At 40.2% G+C, this 21,641-nt stretch overlaps 1 protein-coding gene across 1 annotated transcript in view; it reads left to right on the forward strand.

Moving 5' to 3' along the window:
• Positions 1–11,159: 11,159 nt before the first annotated feature.
• The window catches only part of LOC306867119 (anoctamin-3-like), a gene marked incomplete at its 5' end in the record, with an annotated part of 70,536 nt that continues 60,054 nt past the window's right edge, over positions 11,160–21,641 (forward strand). Inside the window, 7 exons of the mRNA XM_079412650.1 lie at positions 11,160–11,355; positions 16,366–16,496; positions 16,922–17,077; positions 18,683–18,783; positions 18,871–18,915; positions 19,304–19,438; positions 21,047–21,153. Coding sequence (XP_079268776.1) covers positions 11,160–11,355; positions 16,366–16,496; positions 16,922–17,077; positions 18,683–18,783; positions 18,871–18,915; positions 19,304–19,438; positions 21,047–21,153 — 871 coding nt within the window. The remainder of the gene's footprint in view (positions 11,356–16,365; positions 16,497–16,921; positions 17,078–18,682; positions 18,784–18,870; positions 18,916–19,303; positions 19,439–21,046; positions 21,154–21,641) is intronic.

Raw genomic sequence — 21,641 nt, forward strand, 5'->3', positions numbered from 1 at the left:
GGAGATGATGAAAACAACACTCACATGAAAAAATCGTATTTTGGTAGTTTGTCACAACTTTTAAAGGAATAGTTGACCTAGAAATTAAAATTAATTGAAAACATACTCATCCTCAGTCCATCCAAGATATAGATGAGTTCGTTCCTTCATCAGATTTGGAGAAATGTAGCATTACATCACTTACTCACCAATGGATCATCTGCAGTGAATGGGTGCCGTCAGAATGAGAGTCCAAACAGAAATTCACTTACTTCTGAATGATTGTGATGGTTTTATCAGCTGTTCAGACTCTTATTCTGACGGCACCCATTCACTGCAGAGGATCCATTGGCGAGCAAGTGATGCAATGCTACTTTGCAATGGTACTCATCTACATCTAGGATGGCCTGAGGGTGAGTAAATTCTCAGCAAATATTCATTTTTAGGTGAACTATTCCGGTAATTATTCCATTACTTAATTAATTAAATTCATTACGTACTAGAATATATAGTTAATGACATGTGTATAAGGTTATTTTTTAATATTATTATTTATGTATTTATTTATTTATTTATTTATTTTCACAATATAAACAATATAAATAACTTTATATTGTGATTTACCATTACAAAGATATAAATTTGCTCATGCCACCCACTCTAGTGATTTTGCATTGTGTTGAGACCAAAGTTGCAGTCCAGACTGATGGAAATCGAATTGATTAAACACACAAATAATTCATTTAGGCTGCATTGCACTTTGCTAACAATATCCCAGAATCAGTCTAGCGGCTGTAAATCACGTGCATCTGAAAAAGCCTCAGTCGAGCTCCTCTAAATCCAGCCGCATCTGATCACCAGCCAGCAGCCCCTTAACGTCCCGTAAAGACTGGCTCTGAGAGGAGTGTAGAGTTACCCAGCTCACTCTGCCTATCTGATCCATAAAAAGCATCTGTTAGTGGGGCAGGGCGATGCAAAACTCCTGTGTGCCGAGAGTGGTGGGGAACCAAAGATGAATTATGCAAGGATTTCAGATAGGGAAGACGGGCAAACCCACTGACCTCATTTCCTTCACTCTATTCACTCTCTCGTTTCCCTCAAGCAAGAAAAGCAGTTTTATTTCAACTTGTATATATATATATATTTTTTTTAACTTTTTTCCTAAATACTTCTTTTGTTCTGTACCTCTCCATTACTTTTCAGAGCAGTGCAGCTTTCTTTTTCCTTTTTTGGTGACATTGGAATAAAAATAATGCCCTCAATCGTAGTCTAGCCATATTGTAGCTCTTAACTCAGCCCTACATGCATTATATCAACACTAATCCATCTGCATTCAATTTGTTCAACTGCTGTCCTCACATGACATTTGGCTCGTAATCGAAAGGTTGCGAGTTCGAGCCCCCGGCCGGCAGGAATTGTAGGTGGGGGGAGTGAATGTCCAGCGCTCTCTCCACCCTCAATACCACGACTGAGGTGCCCTTGAGCAAGGCACTGAACCCCCAACTGCTCCCCGGGCGCTGCAGCATGGCTGCCCACTGCTCCGGGTGTGTGTTCACGGTGTGTGTGTGTGTGTGTGTGTGTGTGCATTTGTTCACTACTCACTGCTGTGTGTGTGCGCTTGGATGGGTTAAACGCAGAGCACCAATTTCGAGTATGGGTCACCATACTTGACAATACGTCACGACTTTACTTTACTTTACTAACTTAACCCACCCTTAAACCTACCCAAACCACCAAACCAGTCCCTAACGTTACCCATATCCCACCTCAATAGCAGCAAAAGGGTTTTGCAATACAATACATACACAGCTTGTGAAAAGTAAATCAACATCAAAAATGTTAAATGGATTTTAGTCTTTAATTAAGTCTTTAACATTACTTTAAACATTACTTTTTTTACTTTAAATGTTGTAGTGTTTATATATATATATATATATATATATACTGTATATATATTTTTATATAAATACATACATAGCTGCAGGAATACACTATGTAGCATTTGACAGTGTGTTGTATAAAAACGTGAACCGCACACAGCTGTACTGGGATTACATGCAACGAGACTCGTGATCTGTTTAGAGTACCTCTTTATCTTTATTATTGTGGTGAATTGCAGGTTTGAGGTTGAGAATTGAATTGCCCAGGTGGGACATGTGTGTGAGCGTGCAGCAGGAGCACACACACACACACACACACACACACACACACACACACACAGATAATCTCACTCAATCACAAGGACCTATTGGCTTTGCCTCCCTGGATAAATCCAGGATTGCAGATTTTTGCCCCTGGCACAGCAAGTATGGCGCTGCACGAACAGCAGTGTTTGTTTTCTATGGGAACATTTATTATGTCACTTCTTTTTGTCACGTTTTCAATTGGTGGTGGAGATGTGCTTGATAAGATTACACAGAACTGCAGCGCTAACAGACTGGACTGAATCCAACCAATATAAACTTCACAGTCAATCTCTCTTCCTCCATTCCTCTGCATTACTGCCTTTCTGGAAGATTTTTGTATAGTGTTGCACATTGAAATTGTTGTGTTGCACTCTCATTTTTATTTAATTCTTCACTTTAACTTTCATATAAAGAATAGGCTTATGTTTCTCTTCCTGACAAACCAGTATGAGCTCAGAGCTAGATTAAAATCTGGATCAAATAGGCTTTATATATTTATTGAAACCTACACAACGAGTTAACCAGAACCACCTGCTCCTACAACAGCATGTGCAGACATGTAGGATGTCTATCTCAGCTACATGCCAACATGAAAATCAAAACCTTTTGTTTGTTTTTTCATTAATTTTGTGGACAATTATGCCTGATGTTATTCTAAATAATATCTTTGCATTCTTTCATCGAAGTGTATTAACTTATCACTTGTCATTCATCGGCATCTATAAAATGCATCTTTATTCTCAAGGTCAGTATTAGGAAATGATCTACACTATAACATTGGGAATGAGTTTAATCGGTGTTTTTATGTGATATCATCACATGCTGCCCATAGCACCATCTGCTCTTCTGCACAGAAATCTCCAAACCGAGATCAAGCGGAGATAATTATTTAATGGTATGGCTATGTCTTATTCTCTCTGCCTGTCGGGAGCTGCGGTTTTTGTGGAGCGTAATGAATCTGGGCAGTGTGGATGCATCTCTACAGACAATATGGAGATATTACACAGATTTTTATGAGAGAGAGACACACAAGGGTCATCTTAGCCATTTCAACAGAACATTTACATTTACATTTACATTTATTCATTTAGCTGACGCTTTTATCCAAAGCGACTTACAATTGCTATATATGTCAGAGGTCGCACGCCTCTGGAGCAACTAGGGGGTTAAGTGTCTTGCTCAGGGACACATTGGTGTCTCACAGTGGATTCGAACCCGGGTCTCTCACACCAAAGGCATGTGTCTTATCCACTGCGCCATCACCACCCCGAAAGTGTGTGTAATCGAGCAATCTAGATTTTTACTACGCAACACTTGTACCCACAAGGCATTTATGAAGGAAATGTGCATCCACACAAGCCTGTCTGATTAAAACCTTCAGTTATGAAGTATACAGATGTGTTGTGAATATGTCTAAAAATAGTTTATGAGCCTTAGAAGCCTCGAACTTTACATTTACTTTATGTTATTGATATGGCAGACACTTACATTGCAGTGCTAGAATGCTATGTTGTTGTTTTGCAAAAGACAATCAATCATAAAGTGCTTCAGTGCTCACCTCATTAAATATTCATGTATTTTGTACAATCTCAGAAACTTTCATGCTGTGTTCAGTTTATGTTCAGTGTGAATTCTCAAAATCTGGCAACCCAGGATTAATTACATTTTGAGTTGGGTTTTTTTTTTGTGTGGTAATAGCACTGTTTAAAAAATTCATCAAGCTCTCTTTCTCTCTTAGGGAAAAGGTGAGTCAGATGTGTCTTGAAAAGAGGCATTTTATTGTGTTTTTGCCTACTACTGTACGTGTGTAAATGTTTACCTACACCGTTTGCGATACAGAAGTGAATGATGCCTCGTATCATGCTGTGTGCTTTTGCATTTCTATTCTCAGGACTTATGGACAGTAAAATAAGAAAGAAGTCCATAGATTTACAGGAGGAGGGACCTAAACGGTGAGCTAACCATGGTTGAGTTCCCAACAAAACAACAAGGATCAAAAATATTGAGGCAATCCTCAGATTCCAGTGTTGTTACAGCAGTGTTTCAGAGTTCTGAGTGTATCGGAGAAAGCTGCTGACTGACTAAAATATGGGAACTGCCAAATGTGTCAAAGTGATAAACAAAAAAGTGAAATTCATTTCTATTGTTTCATGTAAATGAACTATAAACCCTGAAGTTATTACTGCAGCACCTGTGCATGATGTCTTTAATGACAGTTCTGTATTAATGTGGTTGAAACGATGGCAGTGCGAACATGTTACATTAGTTTTGAGAAACAGCCATGACTAGCTAGATATTTTTTCTAATAAAGCATCGTGCAATGGTGGTTAAGCATCTTGTACAGAAACCAAACACAACACTCTAGGAACCGCATAACAAAACATGGAAAATAACCACTGATAACACCCAATCTTGGTGGTTGAGAGTTGTTCGCATGCAAGCAGCATTCACATCATCTTCAAATGAAAGTAAATATCTACTTTTTTATGCACAAAATGGGTTACAAGCAGATTTTTTCCCAAAGTATTTCTCTCTTGAGTCTCGATCCCAAGATGCTACAGGAAGAAGATATTTTAGGGCTGAGCATTTGAAAGTCAAGAGCCTTGTGCTGAATTTTGAGTACTTAAGATGTGAGAGAATCTTAATTCAGTCCTGCATGTGTTTGTGTTTGAACTTTCTGTGTCTCTCTCTCTGTGCGCTTTGAGTTTTACACTCTGAATCATGGCTTCTTGTTTCATGTTAGCTCTATTTAAAAGGCCAGCCGTGGGTTATGAGTGAGTTAGATTGATGCAGCCGTCATGACAAGGTTACTATGAGAGGAATTCCACATCAGCTCTATCTCTATGCAGTCGTGTGGGGAAGACCAGACACATTCCCAGCCTGCGTTCTCTCCAGCACCGGCTCACAAATGAGCTTTTCACTGGATGTATGTCAGTGTGACCTTGAATCGGACGTTCATGCTGTTGCATCACATTGTGGAATGGTTTTTAATTAAATGGTTATGTGGAGTCATTTATCCAGATTTGACAGTAGCGTTTGATATTGTTGTATTCAAGGGTGTTCCCTATCGATACTTCACTCATACTGTGTCGCTAGACGCTATGGGGAAAAACTCCCTTTTCTCAGAGGGCTGAAGACTTTTTCAATCACGCAGTGTGACTGCATGGCCATTGGTTCGTGCAGTAAATAAAAACGAACCAATGGCTCATCAGCGGCGCTGCACGAGCCTATGGCGGCAAAGTCCGCCAGAGCCCGCCAGAAAGGGTGGGGCCATCTGGCTATATCGCTTCGCCATAGGAAATCAGATCAATTCTCCTTCAGGGACGACGATCATCCCTTCGCTGACACTCGGGACTGAAGACGCTCGCCGTAGAAACGCCTCGCTGCGGATAGAAGCTGCCTTTTCCTCTGCGTCCTCTCGCTGTTCTGCCTACTCCAGCGACCTGTGCAGATGCCAGCCTCGTCCCCTGCGGCCATCCGGTGAGTCTAAAATAAAATTTCTCTGAAAGAGCAAATTTCAAGCGACGTTGTTGCAAATGTCACACTGCAAGTGTGGCTCGCGCATGGAATTCTGCACGATGCAGAAGGGCGGTTTTGCCCACACAGACTGCGCGTTCACTGAGACAGAATGCTCACTCGAGTATGAGTCTCGCTCTTCTCCACTCGCTGGCCTTCTATGAAGGCAGTTCCGAAACAGACTGCTTTCGTTGAAAGCCGCCCCTGATTCGCTTGCTATAAGGCGCCCAATGCTTTCCTCGCTTTCATGTTCCTCTTCTCCTAGGCACCTGGGAGGAAGGAACACTTAACTCGCGGAGCGGAGCGATCAGGCTTGAGTGATTGCACGCCGGTTTATCTCGTGTGCTCACTTTAATCTGCTAGAGTGTTAACATGTGAGGATCAGCGCCCCTCTTCGCACTGAGTGGCACAATCCTTCTATACAGATCTTACAATACTGCGCTGGTTGGCCCCACCTTCCCCGCTCTCACTCTCTGGAAACTGAGAGATTGCGGGGCTGAGCGGTCAGACTCGAGTGATAGCCGCGCATGTTTCACTCTGCACACCGCGCTTTGATCTGCCGGTGTGTTTACACTAAGGATTAGCGCCTCTCGCAGCTCTTTGACCTGCTAGCGCTACTTTCACTATTAAGCTGTCCTTGCTGCGCTCGCGGTTATCCTACTTCAACGAGGTTGGCCCCGCCTCTCCTGTTTCTCCTCTTCCAGTTACCTCGGAGAAAAAATATCAAATCGCAGGTTTGAGCGTTCGGCCTTTAGTGAATTTATGCTGGCCAAAGCCCCGTGTTTCACTCTTCATACAGCTTTGATCTGACAGCGTGACAGTCTGTGTCTTGCCCTGCCTCCCCTCGTCTGCTAAGAACGGATTTGAGGGGATGTGCACATCAGTTTTTGATCTGCCAGGGTGTTCACACACAAAGATCATCAGCACCCCTCTTCTAATGAGTGGTTTGATCTTTTTAGGCAGATCAATAGAAAAGGCTGTCATTATGATTATCTCTGTCAGCTTCAGACTCTAGACCACGCCCACGGGGGGTTGACTGCTCTCCTGATGGAAGCATTGAGTCTAGCGCCCCGAAACGGCCTCTGTCACGCCTCCGAACAACCCGTTTAGCTCGGCGTGTCGACGGCAATGTGTTTGTGTCAGCCCTGGCCCCCTGGAAGGACCTATGGTGGTTCGAACAGGGCATGACAATGGGTGTGGTTTACAGAAGGAAGGTTGTTACGACGGATGCCTCCAACACAATGGCAAACCGACCTTCAGCTCCTGGATGAACACGGAAGGACAGCTACACATCAACTGCCTCGAAATGACGGCAGTATGTCGAGCTCTTCAGTTATTCCTGCCAGTCCTGAAGGGACACCATGTGCTAGTCCGTTCAGACAGCATGACAGTGGTGTCATACATAAACCGCCAGGGAGGGCTCACCTCGAAACGCCTTTTCGAGATGGTGGAGCGCCTCTTAGTATGGGCACATCTCAACCTGCGTTCACTGAAAGCAGCTCATATGCCCGGCGTGCTTGAACCAAGGAGCGGATATGCTCTCCCGGAAAAACGTCCCCTCCGAGGAGTGGATGCTCAACCCACAGACGGTTCAAGAATTCTGGCGAATCTTTGGCAGGGCAGAGGTCGACCTCTTTGCCTCCAAAGGCAACTCTCACTGCCAAATTTATTTTTCGAAGAGCGAGGACGCGTTGGCCCAAGAATGGCCCAAACTCCTTCTGTATGCTTTTCCCCCGATTGCTCTGATTCCTCAAGTAATCAGGCGAATCAGGGAACACAAACACAAAGTACTTCTAGTGGCCCCACTCTGGAAGAACCATCATTGGATCTCAGAGCTAGCTCAGCTGCTAATAGCGGCTCCGTGGCCCAGTCCCCTGAGACGAGACCTCCTCTCTCAGGCAAACAGAACGATCTGGCACCCCCAGCTATCAATCTATCAATAGATCTCCCTGAGAATGTCCTCAATACCAGTGAACAGGCTAGAGCCCTTCCACACTCAGAGTCTATGTGGCAGCTATAGCAGCTTCTCACGCTCCTATAGCCGGACAGTCGGTGGGCCGGAACAACCTGGTTGTCCGTTACTTGAGGGGTTCTAGGAGGCTCCATCCGCCCCGACCTCTCACAGTTCCTGCATGGGACTTGCCCACGGTTCTGAGAGCCCTCAAAGGCGCCCCCTTTGAGCCACTACAAGCTGCAAGCTTAAAAACACTGTCACTCCAGACCGCTCTGCTGCTGGCGCTAGCATCGGTGAAGCGAATAGGTGACTTGCAAGCTCTCTCTGTAAACCCTGCCTGTCTTGAGTTTGGGCCTAAAGACTCTAAGGTCGTCCTAAAGCCAAGACATGGCTATGTCCCAAAGGCGCTCTACACGCCGTTTAGGGCCCAGGTTATTACACTCTCTGTGCTCCCCCCTTCTGAGGAGGACCAGGAGTTCAACCTTCTCTGCCCGGTCAGGGCATTGAGAACTTACATCGAGCGTTCCGCACCCTTTAGGCAATTGGAACAACTCTTTGTCTGCTTTGGCGGCCGCACCAAAGGGTCTCCGGTCGCAAAGCACAGGATATCTCGATGGTTAGTTGACGCTATTGCACTAGCATACTCCTCCCTGGGCCTCCAGAGCCCCATTGGAGTGAGACCCCATTCCACTAGAGGCGTGGCCTCTTCCTGGTCGTGGTCTAGTGGTGTGTCCATGGCAGACATTTGTGCAGCGGCCGGCTGGGCCTCGCCGTCCACGTTTGCCAGGTTCTATAACTTGAATGTCCTGGCCTTACAGACTCGGGTTCTCTCTGCTTAAAGGGCACACACCTATCTTAAGCGGTCCCTTCAGGCATTGCCTGATTCTTCAAGAACGCTCTTGGCCCCATTCCTGGTGCTGAGGCTGTACTTATGACCGTTAAAATGATATCTGGGCTGGACTGACCTCTAGGAACTCGGTCCTCATGCCTCCTGCAGGATTCTTCCTGCTCATAATTGGTCCCTCTAAGCCTTATTGCTCAAGGCCAGTTTATGTTGGTCGTTTCTCTTCATGGCATGACAGGATTGTATTTGTTCCCCATAGCATCTAGCGACGCAGTATGAGTGAAGTATCGATAGGGAACAAACCCCTGAGATACAAGAACGAGTACTGCGTACCGTGGCATGCCATTCAGCTGCATGACTCAGGTCGTCGCTTCAGTCGAATTGGCCTGATTTCCTATGGCGAAGCGCCCGCTTATATAGCCAGATGGCCCTGCCCTTTCTGGCGGGCTCTGGCGGGCTTTGCTGCCATAGGCTCGTGCAGCGCCGCTGATGAGCCATTGGTTCGTTTTTATTTACTGCACGAACCAATGGCCGTGCATTCACACTGCGTATTTGAAAAAGTCTTCAGTCCTCGGAGAAAAAGGAGTTTTTCCCCATAGCGTCTAGCGACGCATTGCTCGTTCCCGTATCTCAGGGAACCTAGGTTACGTTAGTAACAGAGTACGTTTTTTAAGGTGAGTTTCGGCACATTATTTCAATTCATTCATGCTATGCAGTAGATATCTTAATGGGAACCAGCAGAGTGTATATTAACTTAAAAATATTCATTATTATCATTATTATTTTTTGTATATTAAAAAATATTTCCATGTTTTATCGGAATGTAAATTAATTTCTATATTTGAATTGGTTATGCATGAGACTAGGTGTGTTAAAGGCTTATTAAAGGGGCCATATGGGTCATTCTGTGTATAAACTGAGAATAGCCCTCTCATATTACTACATTCATAGACTGAAAATTGCTCCCAAGTGCCTTCGTCAGCATTGCTGTCCACTGTTAGTATAATGGCAGCTGTAAAACATTGTCCTAGCAATCAAATCTTGACATTACTTCTCCGGTGTAAAGTTCACTTTAAGGTAAATACCTTAAATATGTTGTCAACTTAACCTGCTTGTCCCACCCACATTTTTAAAGTAGTATGTGAAAGCATGAATTTCGGCTTGTTGTTAGGTTCAATATGGCAACGACTGAAGAAGCACAATGTCATAACATCAATAGTTTCAATATGTCTAACTTGTACTAAAAAGTACAGTGTATGTTTATTTATTTATTTATTGTTTGCAAGCCTACATACAAGTAACGAATAAGAAATGTTTGTTGACTTCACCCTATTATGCAACACTATCATCACTATCATTTTTCCATGCATATTAGTATATAAAATGCAGCTGCAAAATGAATATAGGGTATTTCAAATGAATTCACCATAATTTTGTATATTAAAATGAGACATAGATTTTAAAATGATGTGCGTGTGTTTCTGGTCAGTGACGTTTATATGCTTTTAAAAATGATATCTTTGGGTTCAAAATTTGTTAAAATGTGGATTTTCAGAACCACTTTAAAATAAGGTTGTTGTTTTTTTTTTGTTTTTTTGTTTTTTTCATTATAGTTAATGAATTAATTATCAATAAACAATATTTTAACTAACAATAAATAAATCCAAAGTTCTGGCATGAATCTCTAGATGGCGCAGTCCGATTGGTCTAACTCAATCTGACATGATGACATGACATGGTACAGCTGATTGCTTCTCTCCTGTATCGGTAGCCAATGAGCTCGCTGCTCAACATTCAAATACTTGGCTAGTGCTTGCTGTAGCAGTCGCAGTGCACTTCAGAAACCCTCCACCTTCCCCAGCTCCACCTGTATAGATCTGTTACAGGTTGATCATGTATGCTATGGGGGTTATTCACATATGTTATGTGTGCAGTAGCAGTATTTATTACAGCAGCACGTTGTGGATATATTGGCAGTAGCAAGTCTCAGTTCTTGCTCTGCAGCAGCAGTGTAGCAGATCTGTTCCACCAAGACCAAACTCATTAACATTGCAATTACCATGCCAATCCTTCTTATTCATTCATTCATTCATTCATTATTTAATGCACTGTGAATTAACAATTAATGAATAAACAATTGTATTTTAATTAACTAACATTAATAATGATAAACTGTAACATTTTATGTTACAAATTAAACCTTATTATAAAGTTTTATAAATGTTTCCGTATCAGCTAGTTTATGGCCTATTTAATGGAAATCATTATTTATACCAAAACTGCTTCTTCTGAATCTGCTTTCTGTGACTATTGCAAAACCATCAAACAGCATCTGGCCCACGTGGTTTTGAAACGTAGTTAGTAAATCCTTTATCCTTGTGAGTCAATAAATACTGACTGTGCTTCCAGGTGTTATTTAATTACGTAAATGTAATACACTGGTTATGTGATCATTATAGCTTAGCTTTTGATAATGTAAGTGAGCTTTACTTGTACTATATTGCATTACAGAGTATTTGTCTCAAATACAGATGACACTGACTCTTGAGACATGGACAACAGAACTGGAAATGCCTTTTTTAAAGATAATCTAATGTCATATTCTTGTATTTTCAAAGTGGAAATATTCATATTTTTAATTTGATTTCTCATGTGTTTCTCTGTTTCTCTCCCAGCAGGTATGCACACCAGTATCAGTGAGATTTTGAAGGAGAAAACGCTAAAATCGTCTCGCCGCAGTTTGCCGTGTCTGGCTCAGAGCCAGACACATCCTCAGAACCTCAATCACTTCCTCTCTGTGCCTCTGAGTCCTGAACCCAAAAAATACTCTCACAGCGTCAGTGCCTCCTGCACACACATCACACCTCCTCCCTCAGGTAAGCACAAGCAAACGTTTGTCTTTGTGTTTTAATATGCTTGTAGTTAGCAAACCGACCTATTAACCTGATAAGAAAGCATGCCTTATGAAATCCAGTAATCATATGAACCCTTTGGCCTTTCATTGTGAGATATGGTAATACCAACACAATCCCATGACTATGCATAAGTATTTTACATATGGTAAGTTCACTCTGTGATTTCTTTGGTCTGCATGACGACATGATACTGGCTGCATCTTGATCTGTGGAGTTAAATGTTGAACAGGGTGATGTTTCCACACATAGAGATTGAAGACACACACAGTCCCTCACTCCATTGTCTATGAGGAGTTAACTGATGTGTTAACTCGTGCTGTAGACAAACTCAGTTAGAATTGGAATGCGGAAGAACTGAAAGTGTCCCACATTATTTTAAACAAATGTTTTCTATCAGGTCAAAGCATGCATCCTCCTCGTAGGCAGCTTTCTTTCTTACAGGATCTCCACTACAAGTTATTGAGGTCCTGGGAGCAGCCTTATTCGACTCGCTTTGTCAACCCATGATGTCTAATTGTTAATCTATCATGGGACTGACAGAGCATGGGAATTAGCTTGTCCTGAAGAGGACCATCATTACCCTGCAGAACATGTAAAGTTACATCTATTATGATTGGCTGGGGCATCACAGTACACCAACATTCCATCTGAACTTTGTCAGGCCGCTGACCTCAAAGCAAAAGCAGCTGCCATGAAGCTGCACCTGTGGTTAAACCTAGCTCAGCAATCCAGTTGAGAGCTTGACCTCCTGGTCTGTCAGATAAGATCAGCCCTAATGCCGAGGCGTTCAGGGTTCTGAGGGCAAGCCCCCTCAGGGAAAAGTGTGTCACACCACAACATTGTGTGCTCTTTCTTCCTCAATGCCCTCAAGGGGCTATCTTGTTAAACCCGCCACATTCTGTGTTTTGGAGAGGTAGTAGTTCCCAATGAGTTCTCTGCACAGCACCGCTGCTGGAGCGTAGTGTCTGCCCCCTACTCGGAGGGTACTGGATGCACAAGAGGTTGTTAGGACTGTCTTCCTTGTCACCATGCTGTCGAATGATCAAAGGTATCAAAGACTTGCCTACCTGAGGTCTACCTGACTGACATGAGGCAGAGCTTGAGATATGCGGGGTGAGTGACTTAATAGCAGAGAACGAGCAATGAGCCCTAAAAACCTCTTGTACTCTGGTACAGGGGCAGTCATGGCTTAATGTTTAGAGAGTCGGACTTATAACCCAAAGGGTGCTCTTCCACCCTCAATACCACAACTGAGGTGAGAGCCTTGAGCAAGGAACATAACCTCCAACTGCTGTGTACAGTATGTGCACTGGGTGGGTTAAATGCAGAGCACAATATCACCATACTTGTCATACCAGATGTGACATCACTGGTAAGGTACCCTTCAAAGAGGGGCTGGATGCCACACGGCTAGAGACCTGCAGGGAACTGCTGCGTCTTGAGACAGAAACTATATGATTGATTCTATAATTAGGGGTACATGTCATGTCCATGGACTCTATTATCAATTTTACTAATGTTTCATTAACTTTTCACTTCAAACAATGATCACTTTTATATCAGGGGACATTTCTAATTAATTTAATACAAAAATCCAACAGGTATCCATCTTTTATCTTGCAAAAATGGCTTATTCTATACTGGAAGTTGCTGTTTTTGTGCTGTCCGATTTGGTAAATGTGAGGTTTTGCTCTTCAGATTAGCTCTAAAATTATTTTTTCTGTATATATTTCTTATAATTATTTGTGCAAAATAATCATTAAATTATGAGAAAGGTGTTTTAAACAATATTTTGCTCATGCATCTATATTAAATCATCCATTTTGTGTACGTCTGAGAAATCAGTGTCAACTGTGTTACTCACTATAAAACGCCCTATAAAGCAATGGTTTGTTCCAAAGTCACATGTCCAACATCACTTGATGTATTTTCCTTTTTTGGAGGGAAGTTTGAAGATTTGAAGAATTGTGGAAAGTTATAACTTCTCCTCTTCAATATTTTATCTATATTATTGTCTGCACATAGAGTAGATTAATTGACCGTCAACTGTGTTATCAACATGTTCTGGTGAACTTGCGTCACATGTTATATTTATATATATGTAGAGAAAGAATATAAAAACGTAAGTTAATCAAGGTCATGTACTAACTAGTCCAAGGTCAGCAGTTTGCACAAGGCCCTAAAATGGCCGAAATGTCAACTGTGTTACCCATCAGCTGTAACACAGTTGACAAGGATTAACACGGTTGACATTGCTGGCAATTCAGGGTCAATTTATGCAATTTATACACACTGAAGAAGGCCTTTGAGCCAAAACGTATGTGTCCTTGTCCTATTGGTGATAAAATGTAGAATAAAACAAAAAGAAAAGACTATTTCATGTGAGTCCGGATCATGGTTTTGTATAATAAGTGATTTAATGGATCAACAAACCTAAACGAAAGATCAAGCGACGAAAGAGCGCGGTGCAAACAACTTTTGTGGGTCAATTTATGCTCCCACTGAGTGCTGTTGATAAAAAAAATTCACAAACTATTGTCATTACACGGAAATTACATAGGAATTGCCTAAATACCATGATTTGCATTACAATGGATAAACTTAACTGAATTAATCACGGCCACACTTTCTATGAACTCAGTAGGCCTATTCATAATATTATATGCACATTATATTCATATTTGTCAAGGGTGATAAAGCATTCAGAATTCCTCATGATTGACTTAAACCTATATAATATTATAGATTTGGCATATATCTGTTTCTGTAGGGTGACCATACGTGCCATTTTTCCCGGACACATACTGGACAGGATTTCTACATTGCCTAAAATATCTAGGTTTTGGCTTTGTTTGCGTGTGGTGTATGACTTCGGTTCCTTATGTTTTCTAAACGCTCTCGAGGTACTTTGAATCAAAGCAATATAGAAATCCTGGCCAGGACATGTCCGGGAAGAATGGCATGTATGGTCACCCTAATTTCTGCGTACTCATGACTGATAAAGTGTTATGATGTTATTGAACAAGACCTTACAACTTGAAGTGTCATGATGTCATAATGTAATGTAGTCATTAACTTTATAATATATGTTATTATAATGTCTGTGTGTTTAATTGCTTTATGGATACTAAGTTCATACCTGTCAACTGTGTTATGTGTGGTTTTTATGTTATAAATCTTTTAAATGTGAACTAAACCGTCAGGCAAAAAGATGTGGATATCTCTGGAGATGGATGTCTTTGGTAAGGATGGTGAATAACGCTAACTTCAGCATACTTTGGATTTATGTTGAAGAAAGTTTTATCCTTCATGATAGCATCTCACAAAACACCCATTATGATACCACCGATTTTCAAATCAGTTAGACAGATAACATCAAAAACTGGTGAATAGACTCAAAAACCTTCAAATGTGTTCTCAAACATGTGATACTTCAATCATGTTTCATTTGACACAGAATTTGTCCGTAACACAGTTGACAAAATAATGAATAAAACGTTAATTTTCATTAACATATTTAAAAAGTCCTTAGAGCTTAAGCTTGCCAAATAATTAATTTAGCACATTAAGGGGATATATTATTCAACCACCTAGTTTATTTATCAAAAAAGAATACTCCTTTTCTGACTTCTTGGCTGACCTGAAAGGTACCCCTAAATATAGAATGACTCATATGCGTTCCAATGCTGTAATCAAATATTTAACTAATAGTTTAAGAGTGCCACAAGATAAATGTTTCCACAACTGAGTACCCATGAACAAAGATGACAGTATGCAGGTCACATACTTCATACATTAGCAGAGTACCACAGCCAGTGAGATGAAGTGGGATGTTTTCTACAGGTTTTATAAACCATGAACTATTGTCACTCAGGTAATTGTTTAGTTCTACTGTTGTTCTTAGAACTGTCATTACAAAAGGCAGACCACACCATGCTGGTTTCATATGGCCAGAGGAGAACTAATCCCCCACCCGACTGAGCTTGGGTTCTCCCAAGGTTTTTTTTTTGTTTGTTTGTTTGTTTTTTCGCCATTTCTGTCACCATTGGAGTTTTGGTTCCTTGCCACTGTCGCCTTTGGCTTACTTAGTTGGGGACACTTAATTTCTGGCAATATTGTTGACTTGATTGCACAGATACTTTTTGAAGAGAATCAAACTGAACTGGACGATAACTTAACTGAATCTACAATGAACTGACTTTAACTGACAAAATTGACCGTTTACTATTGTCTTCCTACGTTATTGACACACTATTTTCCTATTTAAGACTGTAAAGCTGCTTTGACACACTCTGTATTGTATAAAGCTCTTTATGAATAAAGGTGACTTGACCTTAATTTTCTCTGTATGCATGTGGACCGAAGCCAGGTCAGGTGCTTTTGCTAAAAGATCTCCTGGCAGGAGTGTTGTATCAAAATGATGGCCATTAGTGGGTGGTATGTAATGCTTTTCTTAGAGGAGTCCCGCATTGTCAGCACTTGGAAATGCTTCCAGCATCTTCACTAAGAACCTTGTGCAGCAGTTGGAACAAGCTGTCTTGTCTAAACACCTGTAGAGCTAATGAGGGTTACTGGCTGCAGTAGTCAGCAGTAATCTCAGAACACAGAACATAAAAGTGGACAAATATTGTTGATGAAAGCACTAAGTTTTAGCAGAAATTTAAAGGCTCGTTGCTTAAATTCAAAGCCCTTTGTCAAGCGAAACCCAACCTGTCAAATCCAATTAGGTCTATAATACCTGAAGAAAGCTTTTCTCAATCTCACTGACAGTTTCATAAGTGCTGTATGCCTCTAGAAGTATGAGGCTATGAATCCCATGCGACTAATTATGGTTAAGTAAACTTGATTAATACTATATCAGGCATTGTACACAAGACTAAGACTAGGAATAAATGAGAAAATCTGCACATCCATATTCATCACCATGTAAAGAGTTAATCTCATAAAACCCAGTGTTTCTCTCTTGGACAGACACTAGTCAGGATGTCTACATGGAAGAGAAGGAGGTGGGGGAGTTTGAGCCTAAAACGGATCAAACGTTCCTCGTCCAGCAGAAGCCTGTGTCCAGAGCAAAGCTAGAGGCCCGCACAGACTCCAAACAGGTACTACATCTGTCCTCTTACCTGCTGATGTACTGCCAACCCAGCTTCAAGATCTATGTTTGATGTTGAATTAAATCAGATCTTGAGTAGTCTTTGTTACCTTGAGTAGCCCTTTTATAAGTGCCTTGTTTTTGGTTTTCTTTCTCACAATGAAATGTTTCAGCAACATATCAAGATGTTCAGTGATGTCAATTTGCAAGCCAACACTGAAAAATTCCCTCAGGAAATTCGAATGGGGTTGTTAAAAAAAGTACTAAACGAAACTAAGTTTCGTTTGACAACATAAATTACAATCATAACTCAAAAGTGGATTTTGACAATCCTGAGGGCATCCACGGCTTAAATGTTTTAGGACTAAAACTTAACAGAATTATTGTTTCATATTTTCTAATAAAATCTAATGCATTGCTCTGATTCGTTTTCAGGGGAACAATCTAGAAAATCCTTCAGGATTGATGTTTAGAGATGGGAAGAAGCGCATTGACTATATATTAGTCTATAAGAAATCCAGCCCTCAGGTGGAGAAGAGGTGCACGTTTGAGAGGAACCTGCGGGCGGAAGGGCTAATGCTGGAGAAGGAGGTACAGAACAAAATGTTTCACTAGATGACAGTGGTATTTTAACGGCCATTTGCTTGGATTGATTATTTTGCCCTTAAGGAAAGATCACAGAATAGAACGATCAGGGTTATTTTGGCAGCTTTTGAATGCCAGCAGAAAATAGACACTAGCTCTGTTCCAAAGTGAGCTGACTTGCTGTCTGCTGTCTACAGGCCACTGCCTTCTAATGCATCCTGTCTGAAATGAAACCTCAGAAGTAAAACTCTTCATAGACAACTCTGCACAGCATAAAAATAGCACTTCTAATGTGACGGAAAGTCAGGAGACTTCACTCACAATTGATTCATATAGAGTCTGATGTTAGCATGCTACTATGCTAACTACTTACAAAAATACATACAAAAAAGTATTCTCAACTGAAACAAGTAGTGGCTTTAACCCAGAAACAGTGTTTGATATGTCACGACTTATGCTGATAAGTTTTAGCACAGCCCTAATGTCAGTTAAGAGTCTTATGTGGTTTTCTTAGGTAACTCTTAATGTTCTATGTTGGTCGCTGAACACCTGAACTCTACTTTATCAAGCCTTCTTTTCTTCTCCCAGATCTGTCATACCATTTTTATACTGCAGCACAACTCCAGCACAACATTAGTCATGCTATTTTTTACCTCTACAGCTCTTCTGGAGGTGTTTGTCATGTCTAAGCATACAGTATAATAAGTTTCACCTTTTTCCAAGCTTGGTAACAACATCAGCTTTTTCTAGTTCTGCTACTTTACACAGATATTTTGAGTTTTGATACTTAAAAAATTTAACAAAACTGTTTTTTTGGTTTTTTTAATAGGGTATCAATGAAATAAGATGCTTAACCAATAAATCTTAAACTAAATAACGCATGCTTTTATTTGTTTGTTTATTCATTTATTAAGTGTATATTACATTTACATTGATGTTCTCATTAAAAAAGGCTCAGAACGTTGTTCCCACACTTGAATGAATAACAAGTGGTTGTAGACTGAATGATCATGTAGTAGGGGATAGTTTAGAACCATATGTGGAGTTTTTATTAGAATCATATTTGTGTTTGAGTCATATTTCTAATGCAAATTTAATTCTTGCTAGAATGAGCCCAAATGAGATAATACCTTTGTATCTTGCATCTGTTTTAACAGGAGAAATCATGTTGTAACAAGGTTGTACACAAAACTAGCTACTTTTTGCATGAGGCTAATTTTATCTTTAATATTTTAGATCACAAATTGAATAGTTCTCATTCTAAATAACATGAGATCAGACTTCTATGAGAAGTTTATAGCCTGTAACTCACAACAATTGCTTGTTTAAATTATTAGTTTTAATTATAATTGTAATTGTTTTAAATGTTTATTGCTAAAAAAATCTGAAATGTATTTAGACATTTCGAGTTGTAAAAAGGCAAACCTCATAAAATGAACAATGTATACGGATACATTTAAAAAATATATATATTTAGATATAATCTAAATTTTATTTGTATGATTATTTGGAAAACAGTCTTCTCAAAAACCTCAATTCCCAATATTATAAAACCAATACAACTGATTATGTCTGTGAAATGCCGATATTGACTTCTTTTCTCTTTGACAGCCCTCATTAACAAACGGTGATATCATGTTTGTGAAGATTCATGCGCCGTGGGACACGCTGTGTAAATATGCTGAGCAGATGAACATTAGAATGCCCTTCAGGTAGAGAGCACTGTCCCCATACTGTACTACACTTCATACTGTACTGTATGTGAATGCATTGTGACCGCGGGATTTATATTTTTATAGGAAAAAGTGTTACTTCACAGACTGGAAGAAAAAAACTATGGGCAGGTAGGATATTACTGTTCTGTGTTTACACATATTTGGCTGATATTTAATTATTTCATTTTAACTGCATTAAAGTCAAAAGCCTCTTCAGTGCCTCAATTTTGTTCATTTTCTTGAAATTTAATTTTTGAGTCAGACTTTAGCTGTGGGGATAAACATTTTATAGAGTTTATTAGCCCAATATTTGTTGTGCGTCTCAGGGGACGAAATCACCTCTGAGTTAATCAAGCTTGATTTAATTTGCATCAGAAAAGAATTCAATTCTGGAAGTGACTGTGAGTGTGAAATGCAGAAACTACCATTAATAACTCTGCTCTGTCATTTTTTTAGTCTGCTCGTTGGAGATAATATTTTACTTTTGAGAAATGCTAATGCAAACGGATGTCTACAGTCAATTTCAGTTGAGATTTCGTCAGTTGAAGAGCTGGCTGCCCAGAAACCCCATGAAACTGGATAAAGAGGCGTTACCAGACCTGGAGGAAAGTGACTGCTACACCGCCCCCTTCAGCAGGGCCAGAATGCACCAGTACGTCCCTCATCCATGACCTTGTTATAACCAAATCTCATGTCTTCTCAGAAAAACTTGTATATTTTATGTATACAGAAAAAAAGTCATTGTATGGCCCCTTTTGCTTTCTGTGAATATGATACTGCAATTAAATATCCATGGCCTCATATACATTTCAGCCATGGTTTGATAACTGAAGCTGAAACCACAATCCGGCAACCTTCATCCACCCATGATCTCAAGGGATGTATAGTGTCCACCACAGATTATAGCCTCAGCTGACCCTTTTAGAGCAGATTTTATGATGGAGGCACTTTCAGACCATGTACTTGATGTACTTGAACCTGATGACTATTTGTGAATGTTTGAGTCCTTGGTTGCTGACATCCACTTTACAGATCAGAGATCAGTGGAAATGCATTCAAATGATTTCTTTGAAGATTCATCTTTCCAAACCCCTCCTTTGCACTTTCAGCTTCATAACGACTGTTTACAAACGTCTAAATTTACTCATTTTCAAAAAGGTAATTTTCTAAAGAAATAAAAAATAATAATGTTACGGGGCGAACAAGACGTGAGACGTGCAGATCCATTTGCAAGCTTTATTCAAAGGCAAGGTCATCAAACAGACATGGGTCAAACATTGGCAAACAGGTATATAAAAGGCAAGACAAAGAGTAGTCCTAGGGCAAGCGTGGGTCTTCGATCAGCGAACAATATCCAACAGGGGCAAGGCAAAAGAGATAATCCAGGTACACAGCAATAATCCAAACGAGGTGCAAACAAAGTCGGCAAGGCAAAGGGGTAATCCAGGAAACACGGGCAGGTATCAAACACGAGAGAACTAACAAGGCAAAACTATAACAACTGAGAGGGCTCTGTAGAGTAGCTATCGCTAGGATATATGCTAAACAATACTCAGCAGAGAGGAAGAGGAAGTCCATGGTTTATGTAGGGTGTGTGATCAGTGCAATCAGCTGTGTGTCGTCAGTGCAATGGATGATGGGAATTGTAGTCTGAGGTGGCGTGCAACAGTTAGTGTGGTGCAAGAGTCCCTGTGGTGAGTGAGTGACCTCTGGTGGCGAGTTAACGGAAGTTCATAGGCCAGATTCATGACAAATAATTAGGGCACTTCAATTTACTTAATTTGTTAACAAAATTAAAATTATTAAAATTACATTTCATTTGTTTTTAATATGTTAAATAACCGATTGTATTACAGTAATGACAATCTAATTAGAATCATCTCTCATGAAAGCAGTGTCATAGTGCAAAATATATTCTATAGGCAAATTCTATAAGGAAAATTTTAGGTGAAATATGACCTGCAGCATGTTCTTGACGGGTTCTGTGAGATTCATTTCATCCAGGAAGGAAGCCCATCTTTAATGTATAAATATGTCTGTATGCTGAGATGGCTGTAAGCCACACAATCTGCTCTGAGCTTTATGTGTTGGGTCAGATGTGATCCTCTCTAAATTAATATTTACACTGACATACTAAAGCTATGAGTACTGATCTCTAGGCTGCTGTGGTGTGCTTACTGTATATTTACTGTATTCAGTTTAGTACATGCAACTCTTAACAAATTTGTGTATTAAAACAAAGTACTTTGTTTTCTTGAAGTTTTACCATCAACAACAGACAGACATTTTTCTCCAACTCAACCAGAAGCAGGATAGTACATCATGTACTACAGCGCACAAAGTACGAGGACGGGAAGTCTAAGATGGGTAAGAAGACAGCTAAACCCCTCCAAACATCTTCATCAAATGTCACACACACACACACACTCCTTTCTCACTCCGCAGTCACTACGATCTATCTTTATCATACACACAATGATACCATTTCTCTCACTCGTTATTAATATACCATTTCTCTTGCTCATACCAATCTCACATATATAATCTTTTTTTCAGTAATGGTTATTAAGAAGTTTACAAAATTGGTTGAATCTAAAAATATCGAGGTCACACATTACCCCCAAAGAAAATGTTTCAGGGTTGTTAGTTTAACTAAAATTCAAACTATTAAAAAAAATTATTTTGGTTAATTGAAATAAAGCTGGATAAAATATGAATATTAGATGACAAACTTAAAAAAAAACTTAAAAACTTTACAAATGTTAAATATTAAAAACAAAAGCACATAACAGAAAACTGAAGATATAAGTTAAAGCTTATTCGAAATGTTAAGAGAATGTAAATAATAGACAGCT

Source organism: Barbus barbus, assembly GCF_936440315.1.
Source record: "Barbus barbus genome assembly, chromosome: 48".
NCBI lineage: Eukaryota > Metazoa > Chordata > Actinopteri > Cypriniformes > Cyprinidae > Barbus > Barbus barbus.